The sequence below is a fragment of the Harpia harpyja genome, chromosome 7 (genome assembly GCF_026419915.1).
Source record: "Harpia harpyja isolate bHarHar1 chromosome 7, bHarHar1 primary haplotype, whole genome shotgun sequence".
NCBI classification, from domain to species: Eukaryota; Metazoa; Chordata; class Aves; order Accipitriformes; family Accipitridae; genus Harpia; species Harpia harpyja.
In genome coordinates, this window is record NC_068946.1 from 5,561,699 (window position 1) to 5,589,248 (window position 27,550).

General features: G+C 39.5%; 3 protein-coding genes and 1 long non-coding RNA gene across 7 annotated transcripts; 2 read left to right on the plus strand and 2 right to left on the minus strand.

Annotated features, from left to right (window-relative positions):
- Window positions 1-8,064, minus strand: LZIC (leucine zipper and CTNNBIP1 domain containing). 4 transcript variants are annotated; one of them, XM_052793456.1, is made up of 8 exons: window positions 7,954-8,045; window positions 7,572-7,696; window positions 6,934-7,077; window positions 5,673-5,808; window positions 4,489-4,587; window positions 3,715-3,810; window positions 1,804-1,885; window positions 1-410 (listed from the first exon to the last, which is right to left on the minus strand). In XM_052793456.1, exons 3-8 carry the CDS (start codon window positions 7,032-7,034, stop codon window positions 352-354), a joined length of 573 nt encoding a protein of 190 aa, XP_052649416.1. In that variant the 5' UTR covers window positions 7,035-7,077; window positions 7,572-7,696; window positions 7,954-8,045; the 3' UTR covers window positions 1-351. The 4 variants fall into 4 exon arrangements, with proteins under 4 accessions (XP_052649416.1, XP_052649417.1, XP_052649419.1 ...); XM_052793457.1 differs by lacking the exon at window positions 7,954-8,045 and adding an exon at window positions 7,897-7,931; XM_052793459.1 differs by lacking the exon at window positions 7,572-7,696 and having other exon boundaries at window positions 7,954-8,064.
- Window positions 8,005-16,953, plus strand: NMNAT1 (nicotinamide nucleotide adenylyltransferase 1). Its single transcript, XM_052793455.1, has 5 exons — window positions 8,005-8,110; window positions 11,302-11,476; window positions 11,955-12,138; window positions 12,841-12,986; window positions 14,298-16,953. Exons 2-5 carry the CDS (start codon window positions 11,353-11,355, stop codon window positions 14,696-14,698), a joined length of 855 nt encoding a protein of 284 aa, XP_052649415.1. The 5' UTR covers window positions 8,005-8,110; window positions 11,302-11,352; the 3' UTR covers window positions 14,699-16,953.
- On the minus strand, window positions 8,196-27,113 carry LOC128144540 (uncharacterized). The gene is made up of 6 exons (XR_008236111.1): window positions 27,046-27,113; window positions 23,822-23,893; window positions 12,627-12,744; window positions 9,928-10,018; window positions 8,903-8,974; window positions 8,196-8,315 (listed from the first exon to the last, which is right to left on the minus strand). It is a non-coding gene; the product is annotated as an uncharacterized LOC128144540 (long non-coding RNA).
- RBP7 (retinol binding protein 7) lies at window positions 19,807-23,547 on the plus strand. Its single transcript, XM_052793460.1, has 4 exons — window positions 19,807-19,947; window positions 22,394-22,572; window positions 22,841-22,942; window positions 23,279-23,547. Exons 1-4 carry the CDS (start codon window positions 19,875-19,877, stop codon window positions 23,327-23,329), a joined length of 405 nt encoding a protein of 134 aa, XP_052649420.1. The 5' UTR covers window positions 19,807-19,874; the 3' UTR covers window positions 23,330-23,547.
- Window positions 27,114-27,550: the final 437 nt, after the last annotated feature.

Consider the following 27,550-nt stretch of genomic DNA (forward strand, 5'->3'; position numbering starts at 1 on the left):
TGCAAAAAGATTACGTTTTAATAGTTAGAGAAAGACACATTCAGAGAAGTTCAGAATAGCTGATTCTTTGGAAAGACAATCATACCATGCTTTTGTTTTTAGAGTACCACTTAGTTTTCAGCCTCAGAGCTTCTATTACTAAGGGGTACAGACACCGAGGTTCCAAAGTGCACTTAAGGCTGTTTACTTCGTATCTTCTGGTCAAGAACCCAAGAGGTTTAGGGTTTGGGTTTTTTTGTTTTTGTTTTGCTTTTCTTTTTTTCAATGTGTTAAAAATAGAAAAAACAAATGCAATGTGACAGAAGTCCAATGCTGCTGACAACTGGAGAGACACAAGCCTCACGCACCTCTTCATTGTTTTGCCTTTTCTACTTCAAAACTTGCTAGAGCAAAAACTTTGTCTCCTGATCCTATGAGAGGAAAAAACATTTTCAGTATTAGTAGAAATTGTGAATTTCCTTATATACAACTTAAATCAAGCAAAACATTTGAGATCAAAAGAAATCAAACCTACATTTTGAAAACTAGAACACTTGAGCTAATTTAAAAATAAATAAAATAAGAAAAAGAAAAAAAAAGGAGACTTACTGGCTTGACAGGTCTGAAACCAGCCATGTTGTATTGGGTCTGGCTGGGATGGAGTTACCTTTCCCCATAGCAGCTCTCACAGTGCTGTGCTTTGTATCTGTAGCTAGCATGGTGCTGGTAACACACCGATGTTATGGCTAATGCTGAGCAAAAAGATTGGGATGGGACATAGCCAGGACAACTGACCCAAACTGACCAGATGGATAGTCCGTGCCATATGACACCATGCTCAGCAATAAAAGCTAGGAGAAAGGAGGAGGTGGGGGATTTGTTATTAAGGCATTTGTCTTCTGAAGGAACTGCTACACATACTGTGGCCCTGCTTCCCAGAAAGTGGCTGGACATTGCCTGCTGATGTGAAGTAGAGGATAAATCTTTTTGTTTTCCTTTGCTTCTATGCACAGCCTTTGCTTTTCTTTATTAAACTGCCTTTATCTCAACCCATGAGTTTTTAATTTTATTTTCTCCCCCTGTCCTGCCGAGGAGGGGGAATGAGAGAGCAGCTTGGTGGGCACCTGGTGGCCAGCCAAGGTCAAGCCACCACAAGCACAGATGGCTTCTAACAAAGCACCCTTTTGAACAAAAGGGTTCTCACCTTGCTTACACTCTCAGGAAGAGGAGTACTGAAAGGTAGGTCACAGAGACAGTTTACTTGTACCCTGACCTAGTCTGCATGTTCCTGCCATTCATAGTTCTTTCATCACAATTCTAACTGTAATGCTAGAATGAACTGTTGTGCTTATTTAATGCATGTTACAACTGAACTTTTGGTCTTGTCAATATGATTAGTTATGACAATCATGGCAAGAAGAGTTCTTTAAAGCTGTATTTTGACAATGTGCCAATAATTGCCAAATTGTCTGCATCAAGCAGAAGAAAAAGCTCTCCTGAAGAGAATCATTAATGCAAGAAAGATCTGTATTTAACTGTAAGGGTGGTATCTCTGCTGGAGACAGACCATTCAAGCCTTCAGCTTTACAGGCAACACTTTGCATTTTATGGACATTTGGCACTGGATTTATTTGCTTCATTACTTTTTCCTCATGGATAGCATATCAGAGTTTCATTGTTAATAAAACAGAAAAATGTACATCAAAATGTAATGGCACGAATCTTTTGTTTGTATTTTCTCTTTCATAGAGGAATCACAGGTGTTTCTATTAATCTGTGTTCAATGAGGCAAAGAAACTGGAAGTCATGACAGCGAAAACTTACCAAGGTCAGTGGAGACTCTCTCAAACTGGCTCAGGGCTGCACCAGCATTTGCCGACAAGAACATCTCATCATCTGGAGTGAGCTAAATTCAAAAAGGCCACAACTGTGAATTTGGTAGCTTAACTGTGCATATTCCCACCACTGTAATTCCCACCATCTACATGGGCATATACATGAACTATGACAGGTTACAGCAATTGTCAGTTTGCAGTTTTTAAGTGGCAGTGTTATCTAACATATTAAAAGCCAAAGTAAAAATGCAAGCTACTCCCCTTACCACTGAATTTTTTCTCAATGGTGCCTGTCAGCCCAGGAAGGACAGCATATGGAACACCATACATGCCTCTGCATGCACCACTAAGCTTCAAGCTGACCTCCAGTGGTAATTTTTCATTAAAAGGTCACACTGTACCTCTGTACCAAAACTATGCAAAGGATGTCAATTACATTTTTGTTATGTGGTCAACAGAGTAATGAGCCAAGATCTAAGCTCGCTTCATATCATCTACCGAGAAAACTGAGAATATGAAGTCACTATCAGCTTTGACCATGTTAAGAGTCAATGACCTAGAAATGGTTCTCTTCCTTTCAAGTGACATTTGCACATGTATATTTTGCTTTTATGTACGTGCTCTGATGCCTCGTGACAGATGCCCATAAAATATTTACAATAATGAAGTAGTAACCTACATTTGGAAGGTTCAGATATTCTAAGTTAAAACTCACTCATTTAAGTAGCCGCAGATATAGATCCTTATTAAAACAAAGCATAAGTGTGTCAAACTGTCCACAGTGTTTGCATCAGTTTGTTTATTAAAAATATAAAAATCAGGTACAGGCATTCAGAATGATGTTGGAATGCAGGAAAAAGTATGTTATGTGCCTTTGCGGTGCTTTGTAAGCAAGCATCTAACTACTTAGCATTTTGCAGTATTGTGCAGACAAACATGTAATATTTACCATCATTTTTCACATTCAGAACAGATGTGAAACTACTAGCCTAGCAAGTCCTCTGTGAAGTAGGTTACTGATCATTTTAAAAGATAAAGAGGTTATGTCGAAGTGTGGTGAAGTGGCTTGTCTGAAGTGATCCAAGGAACTCATGCCGGGAGGATTAGATATCTTCATGCATTCAGTTCATGATCTTAACTAGCCTTTTAACCTATTTCCAAAACATTTTCTTCTCTGACAGTCAAGTAATAAAAATATTCTGAGGGAAAGCATTTGCTACTATCATCTACTTGGAATGCAGCTCCTTTAAGTACTGCACTTGATGTTTTCCATTATATTCCCTCATTTCTTAAGAAAGTTTAAGTACAGAGATACACAGCAACCCATTTTCTTCATGTACCATCAACAAAAAGAAGTAACAACTTCTCCTTCTCCCTCTAGTGGTTAAACCCAGGGATTGTTCTGCTACTGATGGGCTCATTGGGGAAACAATCAGTTTCTCACTCATCTCTCCAATTTATTTATCTTACACCAAGAGGTAGGTATTATCACCAATACAAAAGTAAGTGAAGCTCAATGTATGTCAGAAGTCTTGGATAGTTCCTGCCAGGTGGATAGGTGGTAGTTAGCCAGTAAAAGACTTGTTTTGTAGCTTTTATAAATATCATCAACTTGTACCAGCTTATATGCAATTCATTCATATGACCCACCAAAGAAAGCATTTTAAAGTAGAAACAGCCTTATATAAATGTACAATACTACTCGATATATGTTCAGTAGTGAGTGCTTCAGAAAGCTTAGCATTAAAATGGAAGGACACTTATGTACTACAAAAGCAAGCTGCATTTTATCATTTGCTCATAAACAAAAGCTGTCATTTCTTATTTTAATGATTTCAAATTCCTCTTCAATATACAGATAGAAATCTCTATTCACCTAACTATCATACCAACACCTTACCTTCTCACCAAGCTTTCTGAGGGCAGTCAGGATTTCTACTTTCTGCTGTGTGTACAGGTCTCGTCCCAACTTCCCAACCATTAAGTCTCGGTCCATCTGTATGCCAGGGGGGAAAAAAAGTCAAAACATATAAGCTTCCCATTAGTTTCACTCAACACAACAGCATGAGAAATGCAACACCCTAAAAATATCATCAGAAAGCATGGTACCCACAGAAGTAAGGGACAGAGCTACCCATTATTTAAAAGATAGCTGTGAAATTTTTCTGAACATTCTGCAAATACTCTTTGCGCCTAACCTGGGCATTCTTGATTTCTCCAAACTTGAATCTCTTTTAATCAAAGACTGCTATTCATTCGAAATTATGGATTCCTATACCACCGATACACACAGGAATCACATGTAATTTCACTTTATCTGGATCTCAAGTTCAGTCCAGATCTCTGAAACATCTAGTGCACTCTCCAGCCCCTCAGTACAATTACAGATTCATACTCTTCAGATTTTCTATTTGCAGTTATACTCAGTTCACTATTAGTTAATCACATTTTTGTCTTGAAGAGAAAGACAGAAGATAATTCAAGAAATACACATTATTCCCATTACCTCAATAAATACTTAAATCTGAACAAATTCTAAGAGAGAACTTCTCTATCTCTTTATGATGCTGCCACCAAGTTTTCTAACACACTTGGTGCTCTCCTTGCAATCATTACATATTTAAATCAGTCTAGCACAAATAAACAGTTTTTACAGCAAAACAGAAACCTTCACCTCTGCCAACCTTGTCCTCAATTGCCTTGGTTGTTTCTTTGCAAACATTCTAATTACTTCTGGAGTTTTAAATGCTTGGCTGATGGCTGCTTGTATTGCCTACAAGGAAAGAGCAAGAATGACCAGAACTAATAACAGTCACAAGCTATAGCTGTATGACAAGATTAATGAAGGCTGGAAAGCATCATTAGTATCCTCTGCATCATTTGATACAGAGAGCTTTTCTTTTTTTTGCATAACCATGGAATTGAGATGAAAAAAATATATGACCTTTATGCAGGGCTTGAAAAATCCACTCGTTAGTGCAACTACACTGAGAAAGAGCTCTGAAACTTTTCATTACAGTCCAGGTCTTCATTTCTAATAATTTCCAACATCTTCCTAATATTAGCACATCACAAGTGGATATGCTATGCTACCTTTATCAGTTTTAATGCCCACACTGATGATTACAGCTCTTCTAAGGGTAAGAATGTAAACGATGAGGTAAATCTCCTACTGTTATTCAAAATCCTGTACGGAGTATCAAAACTATTATGATTAAATCTCACCACCGTTATGTTTGGACAAATCATGATCTCTCTGGAAACAAAACCCTAAACCATATGGCTCAGAAGGACCAAATCATGCTCTAAATAAACATTTCAAAAGCGAGAAAATAGATCAGAAGTTTGGAAGTCAGCATAAAATAAGATCCATTCACTAAAAGAACTTGAAGTTACACAGTTACTCCTACAGCCTTTTCATTTGGACAGGTCTGAATTTGAAACAAATCAGCAATAAGAGCACAGGAAATGCTATCTTTATGCTTTCTATCAAACAGGCATGAACTTTATTTCTCTCGATATTTATTGTCCTGGATTGTCTCTTTAATATTAATCTGTATTATTTTATGTTATTTTCTAATATTAAGGATCTGATATATTTAGTCCCTGCAGTTTCCCACAGTTTTTTTCCTACAGTGTTATGGTTATAATTCTTCAACATTTTTTTTCCTTTTAAAATGAAGAGACCTAACCAAGTTTTTACATGTACACATGTATTAAATAATAAAAACATTAGATACCTAGATCTAGCTTTCACATATGCCTGTCTGAAAATTATAATGAACCACTTGCATCTATTTTCTGTTTCACTGAGTGCAGGCAGAATGTGAACTATTTTTAGTAACACATCATCCTTACCAGTTGCATCCCGCTGAGCTCGTCCACCAGAGTCATATCTCCAGACATAATCTTCTTGAGGGAGTCATTGATCTCACTCAGCTGTTCTAGAGTTTCTTTTTTGGTCTCTTCATACTCATCTGCGTCCAGCTCCTCTCTAAAGAAGATCCAACAAGACACATCATTAATTCATAGGATTAAACCTGAGATGTAACATGGAAAAAAGGACATCAGGGAATATCATGAAATATGTTTCCTCAGACAGCAATGAAAACATTCACATCACTTCAGATTATTCTGCTCTAGCCCTCTTAGCTGTTATTTAGTTAATACATATGTAGTCATCTTGGTTTTGCACCACCTCCTAGCCACCTATGCAGTTGTGATGTTTGTGTGAAGTCACTTGTATTAAAAAGGACCTGACAACTACAAGATACTCAGCACTTGGTGCAGTATTTAAAAGTGTATTTTGGGTCTCAACAAAAATACGCAGTGAGATTGTCTTGCTCAAAGCTACGGTGAATGAAATGATCTGAGAAGCCTATCTCCTCACCCAAAACCAAACAAGTCATTCAGGAATAACTGATCCTGCTGTCTAAACCTCGCCCAGTTCAAGGAACGGCACTACCAACCCCCAGCAGTTACAAATGTTCTTGAAAATAATATATACTGCTTGGACAAGTTAGAATTATAGTCAGAGAAAGCATCTAAAACCACACAGCACGTTTAAGTGCAAGTACTGACACAGAAAAAACCCCAAACCTTTTCCTTGGTAATTCAATCTATCTCAAATTTTATTAGCCCACAAAAAATTAACACAAAATCACATAAAACAGATCACATGAAAATGTTAGATGAACTAAAAAAAACCCCAAAACAACAAACCAAACCCCAACATCCGTAATTATAAGACAAAACAAAACAGACAAAAGAAGCTATTTGCTAACTGCCATTAAAAAAGCCCGTATGAAAACTGTGAATTCTGTGAACAGCTATTAGAAGTTAAAAAGTCACACGGAAATACAAAATTTCAAAGAAAACAGTAATGAGTATTTTTGCCAGCATTTTCCTCAAGAAATAGAACGATGTTAATAAAGTTTTTTTTTTAAATAATTTTTACTACCTAACACAACCATCCTACTTAATTTAAAGAATATAAAGTCACAGCAAAACACAAAATAAAACAAAACAACCCACAAGGTTTTTGAAAGGTACCAATTTCTTCTGCCAACCACTTCAGAAAAATATTACCATATAAGAGGAAAGCATCTATTTTTATTACCTGCATTCCTCCAGATCTTGAAGCTGCTGCATTAATCTATCCAACTGCTCTTCCAAGTTTTGTTTTAGTTTACTGGTCTCTATTGTTCCTCTTGAAGCCATTTTCTATTTTCACATGAAAATTTTAAGCTGTTACATGACACTCCTAGAAGAAAGAACATTTTATTGTTGTGTATCAACAGCTTAAAACTTATTTTAAAATGCTCCAAGTATCAAGAAAATTATGCAGTATCTTGAGGAAGTGTCTAATCAAAACACTTGGGAGATGCTTGCGTGGAAACACAGAAATGTTAGGCTGGGTCTACGGGATTGTTCTCTTTGTAGCAAAAGGCAGCTCACCAAGGTAATAACTCAAACAGCCACGGCACAGAAAAAGAAACACCTTTCAGACCAAGAAGCAATTACTGAAATACTGAGGCCCCGCTAGATGTAACAACAGATTCTACTCTTCAACGGCCCCTTGGGAAACTATTTAACAACCCGGATGCAGGTGTCTGAAGTAGGCAAGCACCTTAGATAGGATCGTTCGCTGTAGAAAGCTAATGGACTCTAGAGGAAACCCGTGCTTCTTCGGGCATCAAACAAGAGCAGACAGGTAGCTGACGGCAGCGATCAGTGGGATCTCCCCGGTTGACGCACCGGCTCACCGGCCCCGGACCAGCAAGTTCGCGGGTCTGCAGTAACGCCAAGGGCTCCGGCAGCCAGGCAAACAAACGCGATCCTCCCCGCCGGAAAGGTGCGAGAGAGGGGAGCGAACAGGAGGCCTGGGGGGAAGGAGAACCGAGAAGGCGGCACTTAGGCGCCATCCGAGTCCTGCCTGCCCGCCTGTCCCCGAGGCCAGGCTGCAGCCCGGCTCTTCCTCCTTCGCGCCCGCAGTTCGCGGAGGCGACCCCGCGCCAGGCCCGCTCCTGCAAGGCAGAGCCGCACGCAGGGCAAGGAGGCCGCGACCGCCCTCCCCGCCCACCTCGGCCCCGCACGCCACCCTAACCGCCGCCCGGGCCCGCCGCCGCCGCCATCTCACCTGAGGCAGGCCGCGGCGGGCGCCACGCCAACCGACGGAGGAGCGGGCCGCCTCCGACCGGCGCCGCTTCCGGCGCGTCCGGGCCAATGAGAGCGCGCCGCCGCCGCGCCGCCCAGTGCGGCCCCTCAGCGCGGAGCTGGCGGCGCGGCCCCGGGCGGTAAGCGCGGGCGGCGGCGGCGGCGGGGCGGGGCGGCGCGGCCGGCCGGCCGGCTCGGGGCGGTGGCGGGGACCGCTGGTGGGGGCGGCGGCGGCGGGGGAGACGGGCGACTGGCTGGGCTGGGGCCTGATCCTGCGCCCCGTACGTTCGGGGGCCGTAGCCGTGTGCGGGCCTCTGGCGGCGTGGAGCTGTGGGGAGGCGGTTGCTGAAACGGAGGGAAAACCCGAGCGCTTAGCATACGAGAGCTTCCAGCAACAGCCTACACACCGTAAATTTCGTACTTGATGGCGTTGATATCCGACAGATATATAAGCAGGTTTAATAAATGTTTACCTCTGAAATGCAAATGAGACTGACCAAAGCATACTCACAATTACCTGCTTATCCACAGCAGTGAACAGGTTGGTTTTCAGAACCATCCCAAAACCTACTGCAGGCACACTTTGATGTTTTTTAGTGCAAATAGGTGTCCAATCCAGCTAAGCACTAGCAGGACTGCAATTAGGACACACTGAATATCGGTAAGGTTATGTATAAGCATGATGAGATTATATATAAGCATATGTGTAAAGGACTACGTCACAGGGCACCTCAATTTTCCTTCTGAAGCAGAAGGGAAAGTGATCCAGCATGTCCTACACTGACTGAAAATCTGACTGAAGGCCATTTTACTTTCCTTCCCCTTCTTAAGTCCCTGTAGAGAGGTTTTACTAATAGTTCATTTAGTATTTGGCATAAGGTAGCATTAATTATTTTAAGACTCTTCTCAGTTTTGTGAAACTAAAGGCTTACATGCATACAGGTCTCTCTCTCCCGTCTCTGTATAGCAGGAGCCGGGCTGCTAGTTTGGATCTTGTGGTCAAACTGCAATAATTAGAACTGTGTCAAGCAGTGCCAAATTACACATAATTCATCAAAACTACTTATGTTATTATACAATAAGAATAGGCATAGTTCCATATACAGCTCAGGCAGGGGCTGGGCTTTAATCATCACTGGAACCTAGTCTTCTTTTTCTCTCCTGGGATGCGCAAATTGCATAGCTTTCTCCCAAAAGTTAGCACTATATGAAGGTCATTTCACACAAAGCAGGTCCCAGCTCTGATGGTGCTGTGTTGTTTATAAGGATCAAGGTAATCATGGGATGATACCACTTTGTCACGTCCTTCGCTCTCCACACCAACCATGCAGCTGTTTTCTGTGAAAACAGTGCTAGGCAGAGGATGTCAATGCAAATTAGGAGACTGAGGGTATGTTCAAACTATTAAATTATATTTATATTCTCAATTTCTATGCAGATATGAAGTGCTACAAGGTGAGTTTATGACGCAATAATTGCCTGTTTCTGAAGATTGTAAAATGAGCTAGCAGCATCAAAAAGGACATTTGACCAACTCCAGAAAAGGCACTATATATTTTCATCTTAAAATTTTCTATTATTTTTGCCCTTGCTTTTTTTTCTTTTTAAAGGAGAAAATCAAGCCTTTTCAAATTTGCAGCATGAGTCTCTTTCTTTAGAAAGTAGGGCTTTATGCATTACAAAGGCAAGCCTAACTCCTTTCCTTGCCTGTTCCCATAGTAACTCTTCCAGCTGATGCCCCTGTGAAGACTGCATTCCAAGTAACACCAAACCCTTCAAATGCTGAACTACTCTGCAGTAATAAAGAATATTTTAAAAGTTTGTGAAACTCTTGAAAGCACAGAAAAGTACTAACACTTCCAAAATGTGAAGCCTTGCAAGGCTTCCTTTTATTCAAGGGCTATTTGATGTCAGTACATAGTAGCTCTTACAAGATTTAGCTGTGATGATATCTCACCACTGTGGTGGCTGCGAACATCACTCAGCTTCTTTGTAAAGGAGACAGAATGTGAGGGTGACCTTGTGGGATTCTTCAGCCAGCGATGTTGCTGTAGAAACAATGGCAGACTATTCAGTGCTCAACACAGATGTCTCAGACATCCCACAAACAGCAACAGCATGAGAATGGCCCATAACATATTCCGGTTTTCATTTGTTCAGGGCCAGGCTAGGGGAAACCATCTTGGCAAGCCAGAATATTCTCATGAAAGAAAAGAACACTGAGAAGCAAAAATCCATGTAGTGTGAGGAGAAAGGAAAAAGATAAGTAGTGGAATTTCCTTATTTTCACCAATTCTTAAGCAGCTTTCTGAAACTGAAGTTCAAAATTGGAACAGTGCTGTTGTATTTTAAAAAAGGAAAAAAAATCTGGCATTTAATTGCAGCTTTTACTAAACTTTTTTTAATTCACTCTTCTTCTATCATCTGTTCCCCTGGTACATCTACCACTTACTTTCTGCAACACGAAGTAGATTGGTTGTTTTCATGTTCAGTCCATAGCACTTTCTTCCCACATACCAAGAGAAAGTAAAATGTAAATAAATCCCAAACGAAGAAATGTTAACCGCCCCCCTCTCCTCCAGAATTTAATACAATATAATGTTAGTTCTATAGATTTTGCTGAAAAGACTCACTGCAACTTAGAGTAGCAGCACTGGGAACTGTCATAGGATGTTCTATTCCCCCCGTAAGCACTAGAAGTAAGGAAATTGCTTATAAGTAAGTTCCCTGCAGATGCATCTCTTGGCAGTTGATTGGCATTGGCATCTTAAAAAACTTGCAAGGTTCTAATAAAGTTTGTCCTGCCATCAGGACAAACAATCTTTCTTTATGAAGTTTTTCTGCATGAGCTGCTTTTCTTCAGAGTGGGCAGTACCCTGTCCTCTCTTTAGGCAGGCAGCCTGTTCTCAGTGATTTCATTTTTAAAGATGTTTCCTCTTGCATATAGGAGGGAATCGCAGCTGCATTGATAATAGGCAAGGCAAATTTGAGTTCACTTATCTATTACATATATCTTCTTCCTAGCACACTCACTTTTCTCTACATCCTTGATTTCTGAAGGCCCATGGAAGAATTATCCTCCTTTCTGCAATGTAATGCCACTGTTGTCTCAGCTCCTTGCACTGTACCTCTATCCAGGGATAACCAGAAAGAACTAGAGGCAGTGGTTTTAATCTCTTAAAAACTGGGTAATGCAGTATCACATGAACAATCACAGGCCAAATGTTGATGGAAGGAAAATACAGTGTTCAATTTGATCTTGAAATGTTCTGCTTATTGGCAGCACAAGTAAGTAGGAATAACTATGTTTTAATCTGGTCTCTTCTTGTAGAGCCTGGTAACTAGCACCAACACTCTCCACTTGGCTCTGTAGCTGCGAGGAATGGCTATGGAAGATCCTGACAAGAAGACTGAAGTAGTACTGCTGGCCTGTGGGTCCTTCAATCCTATTACCAACATGCATCTAAGGCTATTTGAGCTGGCTAAAGACTACCTTCATGAAACAGGTAGGACAGTAATGTATATCATTCGGAACAGCTCTGATAACTAGAACCTTAAATGTTAAGGTGAATATTTTATGTATATGAATGCCTGTTTGACAGTGACAGATATTTTTGGAAATACTAATTCTATATTGACGCTAGTATGCGTGCATGTATCATACAAAATCATGTAGGCCAAATACATGAGATAACAGTCTTATATATGTGTTGCTTATTACTAATTTTAATGAGCTAAAGCATGAGTTTAATAGTTTATAGAAATGTATCTTTCTAATACATCTTACTAAATCTTTAATTGTGCTGCCTTGCACATGGCAGAAGTGTACAGTACTTTTCCACTCAGCTGGCTATCAGAGCTGGCATTGGTGTTCTTAGAGATTGCAGTGAATAATGGTTATGTAATAGTTTAAATACAATACAGTGGAAGTAACATCTGCTCAACCACTTTTCATGTGATTGTGTGATGTGTTTTTTTCCACAGGAAAATACAAAGTAATCAAAGGAATAATTTCACCAGTAGGTGATGCATATAAGAAGAAAGGTCTGATCAGTGCGAACCACCGAGTAACTATGGCAAAACTAGCTACAAAAAACTCAGATTGGGTGGAAGTTGATGATTGGGAAAGCAGCCAGAGTGAGTGGTTGGAAACACTAAAAGTTTTAAGGTATTCTTCAGCCAAATCCTAAAAAGTCTCAAGAACCTATAGAAGGATAAGGAATGGTGTTAGCTCTAACAAGTTAGAATAATAGCAGGCTAACCCCAAATCATACGAATAGACTCAGTGAATTCAGAAGTACTATTTATACGAGCATTGTAAATGAAAGATTGCACCATTAGTCCTAAATGTACAAAAAATGAGCCTGCGAACAATTTTTAAGATATATTGTTTCTTAGGTTTTATTCAATTTTTGTGCTGAAAAAGTATTCATGAGGAAGGACAAGAGACTAGAGTAGGGTAGACACATGCTACACAAGCTTCCCTCATTAGATTCTGATTGTGCTATGCTGCCCATTTGTGTATTTAAAGGCTGGCATGAGAATTGCCTGAAGGAGTATCTTCTTTCAAGTTTTATGGTTTTTATTCTTTTAGTCACTGCAGCCTCACTGAGGTTCTTTTTAAAACAGATTTTTATAAAAAAGAGACAAACCAACCTTGTAGTTGTTGCTTTGAAATCTTTGCACTTTGACTGTCTTATGACGTCTTATGACCCAGCTCTCACAAGTTCCTGTTCCAGCAGATCAGTTCTTAGATGGATTGTCTGTGAAAGTACTGCAGGAGGAAGTGGTGATAGATTATTTAGTAGGCCATACTCTTCCCTATATTCTCCTACATCTTTAAAATACCTAAAATACATCTGTTTTGCAGGTACCATCATCAAAAGCTCTTATCTCCTGATCCCACTAATAGTCTGCAGAATGCTATACCTTTAACAAAGCCAGGACGGAAGAGGAAACAGGAACCAAATAGGCATGACCCTGTTAAAAAGAAAAATCAGAGTCCAGATATAAAAAGTTAAGTCTGTTTGCCAATTAAATGCTTAACAATACTTGCTATTTCAAAGGAATTCTGTTGATGAGTAACATTTTTCTATGCTAGTTCTTGGTTCCGATTTCACTGTATAAGTTTATTCCCTTAGATCCCACAGTGTAAAGCAGTAGGCTTCGTAACAAGAGGACTGTAAGGGTAAAATATATAGGACATGAAAAATACTCAAGATAATAGAAATCTGAACTGAAAAAGGTCTGAGCCATCCATTTTACCTACAGAACTTTGCTAAACTGTAGTTACAACTGAGAATTTTGGATCATATTGTAAGTTGCTGAAGAAAGAAAGAAAGGACAGGATTAAGTCCTGAAATTCAAAATATATCTGGGTACAGGATCATTTTAAATTGTAATTTAAAACTTCATACAACAGACATAGCTTGGCTTTGTAATTTTAGATAGCATTTATTTTGCTATTGCTTTTAGATCTAAGTTTTAGTTATTTAGCTTAACATGTACAATTATATGTATTCATATAGAATTTGAACAGCCTTGTATAGTGACCATCTTAATCCTTTATATTAGCAAATCTTGACTTTTGCCTGACTTCTTCCCTTGAACCGTTCCGAATTCTACTGTTTAAAGTAACTGTATTCAAAGAAAAGACCAACAGCATCAGGCAGGCTTTTTTCATATTGTGTTGACAGATGTTTTAGTACATTCCTACCACCCTGTGACATTACTGGAAGCTGCAAATCTGTAGCACTCTCAATTTTGCTTCCATTTCTTTAAGGTGGTTTCTATCTGCATGCTTCTCGAGATTCCCTGTAAAATATAGTGTGGAAGAGAGTCCCCTGAAGACAAGTCACACAGTCCATGGGGTTTTCTTTGGTCGTATTTTCTTTCCTTTTACATAGTCCCTTCTGCCCCCTGTCCCGTAAAAGCTAGCTCCTCTTCTGTAACTCTATGGAATGTCAGATAAAGTTTTAACAGCATTACAGTATCCTTTCATACTTAGCGATTCTGGAATTTTCTCTATATTTTCTTTTACTTTGATCCTCACAGTGATTGATTCATCCCAAGGCTAAATGAGCACATTAGAGTTTATTTTCCAGTCCTTTTGAATGAAGGGACTCCCATAACCTTTTTTCAGAAAAATCCTGTATTGAAGCTACTAATTATAAAGTATATACTCTGAATCTTTTTTTATGTCATTCCATTGTCTCATCTTAACCAAAGATAAAGAGAGGTAGCCTAGAAATTAAATGGCCCCATCAAGTTAGATAAAATCTGGTGGCCTAAACCAAGCCCTGTTTCTCACTTATTTTTCTTTTTAAGGTGTCCCACAGGTTAAACTGCTTTGTGGAAGTGACATGCTGGAATCTTTTGGGATCCCCAATCTGTGGAAGTTGGAGGACATCACTGAAATTGTGGAAAATCATGGCCTTGTATGCATCAGTAGGGCTGGAAACAGCGTTCAGAAATTCATCTATGAATCTGATATTTTGTGGAGACATAAGAATAACATTCACCTTGTGGAAGAATGGATCACAAATGACATTTCCTCCACCAAGATTAGGAGAGCACTGCGGAGGGGCCAGAGCGTTCGTTATCTAGTGCCTGATGTAGTTCAAGCATACATAGAAAAAAATGATCTGTATAGTCCAGAGAGTGAAGACAGGAATGCTGAGGTTGTCTTGGCTCCCTTACAGAAACATGCAAGTGATTCCAAGAACTAACAGGCACTATACAACTAACTTACTTCCTGCTGTTAATAAAGCTACAGTTCAGTACGGGAAAATGTGATTTTTAGGGGTTGGTTTTTTGTTTGTTTGTTTTTTTTAAAGTAACTAGTGGGCTAATTCTGTCGCTTTAGTACATCTGTAGTTGCTGTTGAGGTTTGGTGCACTCAATAATTGGACCTACACAATCTTTTTTAAATCAAACAGTAAGATTTTCATGTTTAAACATTTTGTCACAGTGCAGTGAACTAAGTATAAGAATTCACACTTGCATATGAGAATTACAAATTAACAAAACAAATGAAAATGTTCTAATTAGTTTTAACTCAGACTGCTGAATGCTATTTATAAAATACTAACACAAACATTTTTAATAACTTAAGGTGTTTTAACAGACAAAGCAACTTAATTTCAAAATGTACCACTTACTGATAGGAAATCTATGAAACTAATTTTTTAAAAAATTGCCAACATGGGGTGCACCTCAAAGAAATTATTTAGCTCTATCCTGGAAGGGAAAAATTTACTCCTGGCTGAAGTGGTGCTAGATACACCATGCTTTTAGCTGCCTGCCTTTCAAGTATGCAGCCTGTTTGACTGCTATCATGCAATTTGCTCCCAGAAATGCCTTGTGCTTTACTTTTCCATTCATGTTTCCAGAGCTGTATGTTAAGCTCAGCACTGTTTCTCATGGAAGGACAGACCTACTTCAGAAACTGGTTTACAGCCATTGATTTAATGGATAGAAATTAATAATAGTGTCATTGCACTGATTCTCAGACAGTTGTCCCTTTATTTCAAATAATAAATGAGCTTTCACTTTTGAGCCAAATGTATATAGCCGGAATTGTTTTCTGTAACTGGAGTTGAGAAGAAATGGTAGGATATTAAGACTGTATATAAGTGAAATGTTTTTCTTTGCTAGAAATCTGGTTTTGAATCTAATAGTATATTGTCTGTATTATGTGAATATAAACTAGAAAGGCACTGTGAATGTCATGGTGATAGAATTCTACCTCCCTTTATTTGCCATCATCCCATTTTTGTTTGGATGTGCCTTATTAAAAATGTGAAGGTTTCTAAGACGCTACCTAATGGGTCAATAGCTTTTTCATACAATCTCTACAAGATGACTCTGTTCACGTTTTTCAGATCAACAAATCCAGCAGAATGTGAGATTCTCAGGGCAGGAAACCTAGATGCTGTTGGGCAAGTCTAGAACCAGGGACATGTTCCAGGATCACAACTGTGACAACCCGCCATCTTCCTTCCCTGGGCAGGGGATCCTCAAAGAGCTGAGGCAGAGGTCTAGGCTTCCCTCGGAGCTTAGGTGGAGTCTGGAAGCCAGAATCCAAACACAGAACATCACGGGTGGCCTTAGGGCCTGCAAAGCTCATATAAAACCCAGCAGGTGAGTCGAGACACTATTGGGAAAACCTGTAACCTGCAGTGGAGCTAGCATTGGGCATGCAAACTTGGACCCTTACATGAAATTCTGCAATTACCATACACTAGAACATCTGCGTTCTACTAGTTCCAGTCTGTACAGGTGGCTGTCTACAGAGAATCTACAAGGAGATTAGTGTAATAAAATCAAGTCACAACTTAGAAGTGCATCTGTAACTGCACTGTGACAGAAAGTAGCATCAAGTATTCTTAGGTTTTTTTCTTGGCGATTCCTGTATCAAATGTCCTCAGTCTGCCATTTTTTTCCCGTAGAGCTCAGGCAAGCTTATACTGTCCTTCAATAGTGAGGCTGGATTCATTTATCGTCAATAGTAATAAAGGTACCGAAGGATAAATTATGGCCCCCGTGACACCTTAGCAATCAAACTGCCATAACTGATTGAAGATAACTATATTATTGATGGTGCATAGGAAAGGACAAGATCTACTTTTCTCTTTTGCTCACTGTCTGTCTTCATGACTGACAAGAATAGACGGCAAGAAAGATTTATTTTCAGCACTCAAGTCAACTAGTGTGCTTCTGAATAAATGGAGCAGATCTTTCTAATGGGAAAGCACCCTGTTTATGTGGTCACTTTTCGGAGTAGAATTGCACTTAAGTCTAGATTTATTCTAAATAATGATGCTGGTGTGTGTTGGTGTACTTTGTGTAATTCTAGAGAAACTGCGCATTCAATAGGATGTTTTATAAAGCTTTGGTCTTCAAACAGTTATATTTCACTGGGTTTTAACGTAGTTATGTGTGATGGGTCTTTCAATAAAATAAATTGCACGTGATATGCTAATTTTAGTCATCCTGTTATTAACCAAATGTGATGTCTGATGCGGCACGATTGTTAAGTAGGTAGAATGATGTCTGTACAGTTTTGTCTATACAAAACAGAACATTGTTCAAAAATTACACTGACTGCTGAATATGGATGTTTTGTTTTACTAGTGGGATCCAGAAACCTGCCTGTTACAACACTAGAAGTAACTGCACACTGACAATCTACTGTTACAATCAGTTATAAATATCAGCATCGCAGTGATGTGGCATATTCAAAAATGTTAGACAGGTATAACTTTCAAGAGTGGACTAGACCTAAAAGAGAATCTATATACTTGAAAATGTAAGGTTTGTGAATAATGCAGTTCACTGAACTTTATAAGAGAGTTATAATGCATTCACAGATGTTCTATAAACAAAAATGAGGCTTGCTTTTTTTTTTACATCACTGCATTTGGTTCTGCTCTATTAAAAGCACATCGGGCCCTTACACTGCACATATAATTCAGACTCAAAATATTTTATAAATACTTCAACAGCAGCAGGATCCACTTTATCTACTTCTGTAATGAGGCCACATCCTTAATGGAATGTGTTAGACGCTCAATGCTGCACAGCAATTAAGACAGAAATGGAAAAAAATTCTTTCCACAAAAAGAAAATCGGGAATTTGTAAGGGAGAAAGAAATGAACCATCATAGGATGTGGCCAGGGCACTTGGCGGTTCTTACAAAAAGTTCCACAGGCAATTCTTTGGCTGAGCCTTGAAATAGTACCCCTAGTACCCTTTGTAAGTCTTAGTTTGAGATGAAGTACTGATTTACAGAAAGAAGCACCACATCCCAGACAATCTGCATAATCTTAATTTTCAATTAAAATGTTATATCCAGGCTCTTACACAGGACTTATCCAAGTACTGACTTCCCTTCACTTGGAAGAGTCGGTAGTATTGCAACAGTGCTTTACTACCATAGCCTCGTACTAAGAAATTATGGGTGAAATGTTACTATTTGAGTCCAGGGGAAACATTAATTTGCATTTCTCTGTGCCATTCCTAGTTTAGTATAGGTTAGAGAACAATATCCAGCTGCAAACAGGAAACTAGCTTTGACGTCTTAATTTCCTACTGGCATGATTCTGTGAGTCATATAGGTCAAACTGTCAGCTCCAAAAATGTAGCTAAAGTTCAGGGAAGCTTAATTTTCTGTGCAAAATATTATCTTTTTATTCAGCCTAAACTGAGTCAGTAAATAGACAGATGTAGTAGCTATAGGTGAGATTCCTCATTCAAGATTCAGAATACCAAATTCCCTTTTTACTGTGGTAGCAGCACAGTTAAGATTTCCCTTGCCCACCAATTTTGGGTTTTTCTTTTAATGTAGCCTTCATTGTGGTGCTCGTTGCTGTCCCATCTGACCACTTAAAATGTGGGATTAAGCTAATGCTCAAAACATATGTGTGACTTTGGGAATGAATGTTTTCCCCATTTTACCGACGAGGAAACTGAGATAAGAAGTTAGTCTAGCTCTCCTGTACTTAGCAATTCTAGAGTGCCTAGTTGTTCAGGGTTATTAAATTCATATTTCTTACTTGGTAAATTGTAACAATAAAGCATACAGTTTGCAAAAAGTAACCAGTGATGGAGGAACTGCAAGACATTGGAGAATTATGTATCTTTTAAAGGAATTAAACTCTCACTTCCAAATTCCTTATATATCCTTTCTCTTCAAAGTCAGACATTCTTTATTCACTTTTCAAAACACATTGCAGGATCATCACTTAAGAGATTTCTTTCACTTCTTTGCTGAAGATAAAGTCCAACACTGAAGCTTACCTGCTGCATCCTGTGCTCTACTCTCTATATGCTCTGCCACAACATAGAGCATCTAATAAAGCATCAGTGGGAATAACTTTTGTTATGATCTCTCTTCTACTGTATGTGTCAAGAATAAAAAGCAAAGGGGGGAGCTACACCTTCTATATACACGAGAGTACTTTTTGAATTTGTTACTCTTGTTGGCTATTTTTAGGAGTTGCAAGTGGATTGCAAGAACAGGTATTTGTCCTCTTTCCCATCTAGGAAAACTGATAAACACAGAGCTGCAGAACTGAACAGAGCTCAGGCCTCTGGATCTGCTGTCTCATGCCTAACTACTACACAAACTTTCTGGCTGGTAAGGCATCTGAGAAAATAAAGAATTTTGTATATGTATGTTCATTTAAGTAGGACATAACTAACAACATTAAAGAAACCAGAACACAAGTAGGTAAACTGTGGCACAGCAGAGCTGTGTTGAGAGTCACATCAGAGAATAACATGTACAAAAAAGGTTTGTCTTTCACTTTTCTGTTATAACCACTAGAGAACGATGCTGCCTACTATTCACTCCAGACATAAACCAAGAAGATATAATACTTATCTCTATTACTGTGTCATAGGTACGGCTTTAAAAATTTGCTGATACACCTACAGTTTAACAGTCAATCCCTGTCTGTTCAAATACAGCATGTATTTACAGCGGGTAGATCACCTTTTCAGCAAGTACATAGATTTCAGATCATAAAGCCACAGATCTAATATACATGCAGGGAATTTTAGTAATGACAAAATCTGTCCATGATTCCCTTTAAAGTATACAAGATGGACACAAAGGGTTTAAACCAGTTTTTGGTTTGCATTGTGACTCTTGGACTATTAACATTTGCTCCACACAGATTTCAGAAACTGTGAACTTTTCCCTCCAATGCAGCTGAAGCTGATCTACAAATACCCTCTCACCTATTGGCTCAGCAATAGCACCCTTCCCCTCCATCGGAAAGGCTCTGCAATGTAATCCCACCCACAGTCTTCCTTATATAAGGCCTGGTTGGAAAACTACTTCTTCATTTTTGCTTTTGGGTCAGAGGTTGACTGCATCTTCCTTCCACAGTCTGGCAATGCCTGTGGATTTCAGTGGAACCTGGAACCTTATCAGCAATGACAACTTTGAAGGTTATATGGTGGCCTTAGGTAGGTGAAAATACTTGATTCTATCCTTCCCCCATAAGGGTCCTCCTGAATTTTAAGACTCTGAGCTCTTTTAAAACCTAGATATTGCTGAAGCTTTTTTTTCTCTGAAAAACAATGGAAGGATCTTTGTTTGTTGATAAACAGACAGCATTAACTATACTTTAGGCTGTCACCCAAGTGTCATTGCAGCCTTCAGGAATTTCTCAGCCTAATACTTGTTAAAAGTAGAATTATTTTATAGCTTTCATCAGAGACAGGGAAGACACTCCCCTGTCCACTTAATTTCTCTCGCTTTTAAGCACAAACTTATAGAACCTATGTCTCAGGTTAATTAAATGTTAAATAACAAAAAAAAGCACTTGGGTATTTGCCACTTCCAGGCATTTGTTTAGCTTAGTGTCATTTATCTTTAAACAGCTTACAAAATACTTCTCTTGTTACTGTGACTTGTTGATAAGCCTCTCTAACCATCCCTTTTCTGGAGTGCTTGAAGCTAACCTCTTACCTTGCTCAGATCTTTTATAGAGAGAGATTAATGGTGCTTTAATGGGAAACTAAGAAAGTTCTTGGGACTTCATTAGTTTTCTTGTGCAAAGCTCATTACAGACTGTGACAGCAGGCAACCTTGTGTACAGCCTTCTCTTCTCCCTGCCTTTCCCACCCGTTCTGCTTTTTTGACTTATGTAAACTGATGACCAGTAATGTCCCTTGTTGGTTATTGTATACACAACTAGAATAAAATCAATTTCTGGCTGTATCTAAGCTGGGCGGCCTACTTAAATTGTCTAGTTGGTATCTTTAAAATGGTTCAAGAACTATTTTCTGTTTCTAATCCTGCTGTGTTATCAATTGGAAAAAAAGAAAGGGTGCTTCCATAATGACATTTAGGTTGAATGCTAAGCAATAGACAATGTGTTAATGTCTTCAAATGGAATAGAGATTCTGTCAGTTCCTTGATAATAAACATTGTCCAGCTAAGTAAAGGGCTTTTTAAAATGAAATATAACTACAATCCCTGTGAAAAATGCAATTTGTTTTCTGTATGTAATTGGGCGAACTTAGTAAAAGTAAAGGCAAAGAATCCTTCTGATGATTTATAACCTATCTTTAATTACTCCTGCTTGGTTGCCAGTATACTGAACAAAACAAGGACTGAAATAGCTATTGTAGAGCTAGAATGAAAAACTCTTCTGCCAAGTTAAGTAGAGTAAGGAGGCTAATATCCAGTCGGCTGAGTAACTAGACGGTTATGGATAAGGACGTGGCTATTGCAAGCCTAGCCCTTCCTTCAATTTACTAGTACTATCTACCTCTAATGAATAGATTTGTAAGTAGTTTGTATTTATACATTCTTATAATCATGTTAAGGCTTAATGGGTATGGCTGTTACCAGTACTGAACTCAAACCCCTCTATGCTAAAATAAACTGGTAACTGTGTAAAAACATGACTGACAGATTCTGGCACTTCTGTAATGTATACAGTAATGAAGTCCCACTTCAAACACAGTCTGCATAATGAGCCATATGGTTCAACACATGGTAGCTGAAGACACCCTGTCAAGAAGGTCACAACCCCAGCCTGCATAAAGTGAGAAACTTCTAGCGGTCCTATAAAATAACAGTTTTAATCTAGGTGATGAAAATAACTAAATTAATTAACACACAGACCCCCATTTTACCCATCCACCTTCCTGAAAACGTAACTCTGAGCATGCTATTGGGATGCAATGTAATTCAGTTGCCTGCCAAATAGATGGCCTGTTCCTCTAAAGAAACAAACATTCACTAGAGAAATAGAAAAAGCTCTAGAAGGACTGCTTTAAGCTCAATATTACCAAGAACATCAGGATTCTGTTAAAGGTGACTGATCATTAGAGATAACCAGGAAATCTTTTGACAAGTGTGATGTTTTCTAGTTGCACTTAAAAAGTGTTAATAGCAAGCGGCATGTCCTGAAAACAAGCCTGAGTAATTCATTTTAGGACTGCCCTTCATTTTAGTCTATTTAAGGTATAGGGTGCAAAGATTTCTTGTTAGTTCACATAATGCCTTTCCTCTGACAAAGGATGAGAAGAGGCATTAACTATTCCCTCTAGCTAAGCAGGGGGTAAGTCTGAGACCAAGCTTGGCGTGTCTGTGTGGGGGAAACCAACTCTCCCCAACTCCTAAAAGGACTCTTTTGACTCAAAGTCCTAGAAATCTTGCACAGGAATTGTGCAACAGTTGAGTAAACTGGTTTCCAAAGAGTAAAATGTACAAGAACATGACTTGATCTGTGTAACATACAGCTTTAAACAAAAAAACCCCAAACCCAAACAACAAAACCTTGCATGGCAGTAAGGTCAATCTATGTAAGAAATGCTTCTGGTAGTAATAAAGGTAAGTCCTGGCTGTCGGAATGGCTGGTGATAAATACAACTCTGACCTTTTTGCCTCCTGTCCAAGGTATTGACTTTGCAACACGCAAGATAGCAAAAATGCTGAAGCCTCAGAAAGTGATCAAACAAGATGGCGATTCATTTTATATCCATACCACTAGTACATTCAGAGATTATTCACTTCAATTCAAAATTGGAGAAGAGTTTGAAGAAGATAATAAAGGCCTGGATAACAGAAAATGCAAGGTAAGACTGAATACATGAAATCAAGAGGCCGTGACAAAATTAAGATGCCATGATCAATCCACCTACTTGAGCTGAAATTGTTTCAAGAATAGTATTTGTAATGCAATGCAAAGGTAGGAGCCTGAGTTACAGACAAGGAGTTTCACTTTCCCTCAGGAGTAGTATTTAGGTCCCCTTTTATCCAGGAAAAAAAGGACATTGTCTACAAGTATATTGCAGAACTGAGACAAAGACATACAGAAACACTTTTTTGTTTCCTCTTCCACAGAGCCTAGTTACCTGGGAAAATGACAAACTTGTCTGTGTCCAGACTGGTGAGAAGAAGAACAGAGGCTGGACTCACTGGCTTGAAGGAGATGACCTCCACCTGGTATTTACTTCAGATTTCTACTACTTCTGTCTCTATATGACAAAAATAAGATCTATAATGTGGTCATGGTGTGCACAAGTCTTCTTCTAGCTCTGTAGTATTTGTAATGGATGGTACATAGGGAACACATGCTGCTTTGATTTTAGTTTAGCTAGAACAACTTCATTGTTTCACTGTCTTGTATAGTTAAATTCAGAATGTTAAGCATAACCTATTAGCATGGCAGCAGAGTGGTGGTCAGTAGTCATGGCAAAGGATCTGTGGTCACTTTTAGAAGCAGTTCCTTTGATTACTATATACATCTATGCTCTTGTTTGTTTCTTTGTTTTTTGCTAGGAGCTTCATTGTGAGAATCAAGTATGTAAACAGGTCTTCAAGAGAGCTTGAATATGTGTACTGGTTCCTACATGGAGAGACAGCTATATACAGGAGACTATGCATCCTCATGTCCAGTGATGGCTGTATGGACAAGAACTGATTTCTTGTACCTATTAACCTAAATGGTCTGATGTTTCTGGCTCAGGAAATAAGTCTGCTGTTGCCAGTGTTAAAGATCTGATTTTTGCTAATAAATGCCCCAAACCAAACCAATCTTAAGTACCTGACTTCTGAATGTGTTTTTGGAAGAAAAAAAACCAACCCAAAACATAAGTGCTATGGCTTGGGTCTCTAGTTAGCTAACAGTCTAAATCAAAAGAAGAAGAGAAGTGAAGATAACACCAAAGGAAGCAGACAACAAAGGATACAGATTTATTATTCAAAGTGCTTCTCTTTAAGATGCAGACTAGTAGTTAACTCCACTCGCTTGTATCTTAAATGTGTAAGGTCCTATACTATGCCATAGCTGCTTTGTTCTCAAAATAATTAAGTTCAGCTTACCAGAGGAAACCAGCCTGTGGTCAAATCCCAGAACAATGAAGACAGGTCCGAGTAATCCATGTAGACTCCAGTCTGCAAAATAATTGAACTCTATAAGCACATATACAGAGTGAAAACAATGCTTCTTTAGTTAAGATTTTTTTGCATACACCTGTTCAGTTAGGTTAAATGGTTTTCTTTTTGACCTTGTGTAATGTTGCAAAACTTAGAGAAGTAGGTTTTATTGTGCCTCATGTAAACACATTTAAGTGGTCAGATCAACTTGGTAGCTACATGTGAAATGAGTTGCTGCGTATTGTTGGTAACACTAACACTGCAGGGATCTTTTCGTTAGTGGAAAGAGAGGAGTTTGATTAAATCTAGCTTAAGCTTAGTAACTTAATTACTTTCTATGAAAAAAAAAAAAGAATTCTAAAGTAATTCCTGACATTTTAAAACATAAGTAGTACCACCTTTCTGATACTTCTTGTCAGTTCTGAATTATTGAAGCTACCACCACAGGCAGACAAAATCGGTTGAAGCCTGGAGGGCTTTTTGTTAGATTGAACCCCCCCCCCCCCTAATTACTAGAGGCCTACGTAAATTTAAGCTGGTTTGCAAAATATAAAGAAAAGAACTAGTATTCTTTATACAGTTAGGGAAATTTGGGGGACCAGCAGTAAAATGCCAGGTGTTTATTCTGTGGAGCCTGACAGTACCTTCCTTCTGGAACTGAGTAGTTTTCATTTACTTGAAAATAAAATTCCTGTTACCATGTTATTCTAATATAAATAACAAATTCATGCATCAGACCTATTCTGTCACATAGATCAGCAACATACAGCAACAGCCACGCAGACTTCGCTAAACCACTAGATGGCACCTCTGGAACGTATTGCATCTTTAAATTGAAGAGGTTCCAAAGCAGTATCTTAAGTGTTAAATATTGCAGATACTCTCGAACCCCACAGCTTTTAAGCTGTGCCCTCCAATAAGATATGCACGAGAAGCAATACAGAAAGGCAATGATGACCTTAGGAACTCTGTTAGTATAAAGAGAGACTCCAAGTAGAAATCGGAAAAATGCAACCTTAGAAACCTGCATGACTATAAGTATAATAATTCATTAGTAAGGCTGCTATGAGGAAGTCCTTACTGTTAGGAATATAGAAGAGTTATTATTAGCAGTGATATTGCTTTTCTTATTGCTACCTTCCTACTTCAAATTGCTGATTTGAAACCAGGTAATGCTACACAGAACTCACTTGAGGATGCTTTGAAGATCTTGAGGATGAGAGAAGCTACTACAGTAACAAAACTGCTTATTCTAATTTCATTTATATGCTAACCAATTCACATGCTTTCATAAAATACAAATTAAACATCTTGAAATGCAAGGTGAAAAAAGGAAGGGAGCAGTCACATGTTCTGGAAGGGGGGGGGGGGGGAGGGAAGACATTAAGATAGCCTTTGCCAAGAAGATACGCACTTGAACTATAGAACTGAAGGACAAGAACAAAACTCCCCAGGGAAGCACTTGAAGGGTTTTATTCAAAGGTGTTTCAGACCACTTCAAATATCTTACACTATTGCTTTGATAGTGAAACTTTTTCATCAACCAGCCTCTGAGGTTTTTTTAGTGCAACTGCTGGCCATGTGTATTATAATGATTTTAAGGTATGCCAGCTGCATGTGGAAGTACTTCATAGATAGGTGAAGAGACATGTGTTGGCTTCTGGATTCTACAATCAAAACAGACAATGGAAAACCAAAAGAACAGCCAGGATTCACAGTCTCTAAAACACTTTTTCTAATGATGATATTAAAAAAAAAAGTTATACAAGTTATATATAAATATATATATAAAAATATATATATTTTTATATATATATAAAAAAATGTAAGGAGTCATATCACTGAATGTAGTTTGCTATTATTGTTTCTAAAAGTTGGTCTTTGTGACAGACTTATACAGACTACTTTTAAACAGAGCACGTAACTCTTCCCTGACATCATCACAAGTACTTTTGAGGTTACTAATTTTTACTCAAAAGCTTTCAAGACATAAATTTGTGTGTAGTCTCCTAAGAATTTTCTTGCACACTATTCTGTGCAATGACTATATAATATGGAATAAACCAACAGTTTAGCATAAGAACAAACCAGCAAGTGAAATCATGTAAAACCCTGTGCTTTGGATTATAGCCCCAACTCCACTGGAAAAAACAAAACCAAAAAGAAACACCAAATGAAGCACAATCTAAAAATCAAAGGTAACAATACACATATGTTCTACAAAAAGAACGGCTATATGTATTATGATTCAATTATTTACAAAAGAATTTGTTTCCCATTCTGGGCACCTTGGTTAAGTCATCACAAACATTGGTTTTGGTCAAACACCTTTAAATCAATATAGTATGTTAAGGAAGATGTGTACTGAAACACAAGACCAAATACAGTATCTGGCTCATGCATAAAAAAAAAAACCCCTAATCTATTTTATCGCTTTACAATTATTTGCAGTGCTTATGGAAATATGTCTTAATTCTATCCCTTTGTTCATACGGACCAGTCTGGTTCCATCTTAAGAACATCCTGTTGCCCCCTTTTATGGGATTCTTTGACTTGGTGAGTCAAACTACGCTGCACTGCGCATAGCTGTCAGTTAAGATATTATTATTAGTGACTGTTCATCCTGGGGCAAAAATCTGCTGATGCAACTCCCATTTTTTTTGTTCTCTTCCAAAACAGCAACTTCTCAAAACCCTTTTCTTTTTCACCTACATGTATTATAACTGATCAGACAAGCAGAGCTGGAAGTGACCATCCAATTCACTTGAAGTCAAGACAGACCCTGGCTGTTTTGTTCTCCAGCTGAGTTTAATTTCAAGGGTGAGGGAAAAGAGGAGGAAAAGATGAGTATCTTCCACAAAAATACCATTTTGTGGTATAATGAAAGAACTAGGTGTGGAAAAGTTTGTGTTTTTACACCAGAAAGGAAAAAAATACCTCCGGTTCAAACAAACTACGCTTAGAAAAGGCTAAGGCCCAGTACTCACTGGGGGCTTAGCGCCTTCGTTTTCCCTCGATGCGTTACACAGACGGTAACAGTTAGACAAAGAGCCCGTAATATTCGTCACTTAGAAGTGGGCTAACACCTTAAAGAAGCGGAGCCTGTACAGACCCACTACAACGGCAAGATTTCAGTAGCCTAACCCCAGCCTGCACCCCGACGTCCATACCTGCGGGGCTGCTCCCGCCTCCGGGCAAGCGGCGACGCGTCTGCGGGCGGGCAGCTGCCTCCTTCCCGCCCTGCTCCCCACCCCTCACCGACCCGCTCCCCAGCCCGCCTTCCCCGCGGTCCCGGGCCCCCTTCCCCGGCCCTCTCTCCCTCGCTCCTCCCGACCCTCTCCCTCTCCTCACGGCCACCTCCCCTCAGCACCGCCCTCGCCCCCGTTGCCATGGCGCGCGCGGGCCGCCCCTCCCGCGCCGCCACGACGAGCCGCCGGGCCCGGCCCCGCCCCGCCCGCCCCGCCGCGCCGCGCCCCGCCTCCCGGCGCTGCCATTGGTCTGCGCAACGCGGGGCCCGGCATGCCCGGCTCCCTCCGCGGCGCCGGGCGGTCTCACGTGATCCCGCCCCAAGATGGCCGCCGCCGCCCTCTTGTTTTGATGAATAATCTCTGCGCGGGGCAGGGGCCGCGGCGCGGGCGGGGGCCGAGGCCGAGGGGCGCGGGTGGGCTGGGGCAG

Coding starts and splice junctions, on each gene's coding strand:
- NMNAT1 (XM_052793455.1), top strand. CDS start 11,353: ATGGCTATGGAAGATCCTGACAAGAAGACTGAAGTAGTACTGCTGGCC. Junction 11,477..11,954: donor AGACTACCTTCATGAAACAG/GTAGGACAGTAA, acceptor TTTTTTCCACAG/GAAAATACAAAGTAATCAAA. Junction 12,139..12,840: donor GAAACACTAAAAGTTTTAAG/GTATTCTTCAGC, acceptor TCTGTTTTGCAG/GTACCATCATCAAAAGCTCT.
- LZIC (XM_052793459.1), bottom strand. CDS start 7,034: ATGGCTTCAAGAGGAACAATAGAGACCAGTAAACTAAAACAAAACTTG. Junction 5,809..6,933: donor CAAGATCTGGAGGAATGCAG/GTAATAAAAATA, acceptor GATCTTCTTTAG/AGAGGAGCTGGACGCAGATG. Junction 1,886..3,714: donor TCAGAAAGCTTGGTGAGAAG/GTAAGGTGTTGG, acceptor TTTTGAATTTAG/CTCACTCCAGATGATGAGAT.
- RBP7 (XM_052793460.1), top strand. CDS start 19,875: ATGCCTGTGGATTTCAGTGGAACCTGGAACCTTATCAGCAATGACAAC. Junction 19,948..22,393: donor AGGTTATATGGTGGCCTTAG/GTAGGTGAAAAT, acceptor CTCCTGTCCAAG/GTATTGACTTTGCAACACGC. Junction 22,573..22,840: donor TGGATAACAGAAAATGCAAG/GTAAGACTGAAT, acceptor CCTCTTCCACAG/AGCCTAGTTACCTGGGAAAA.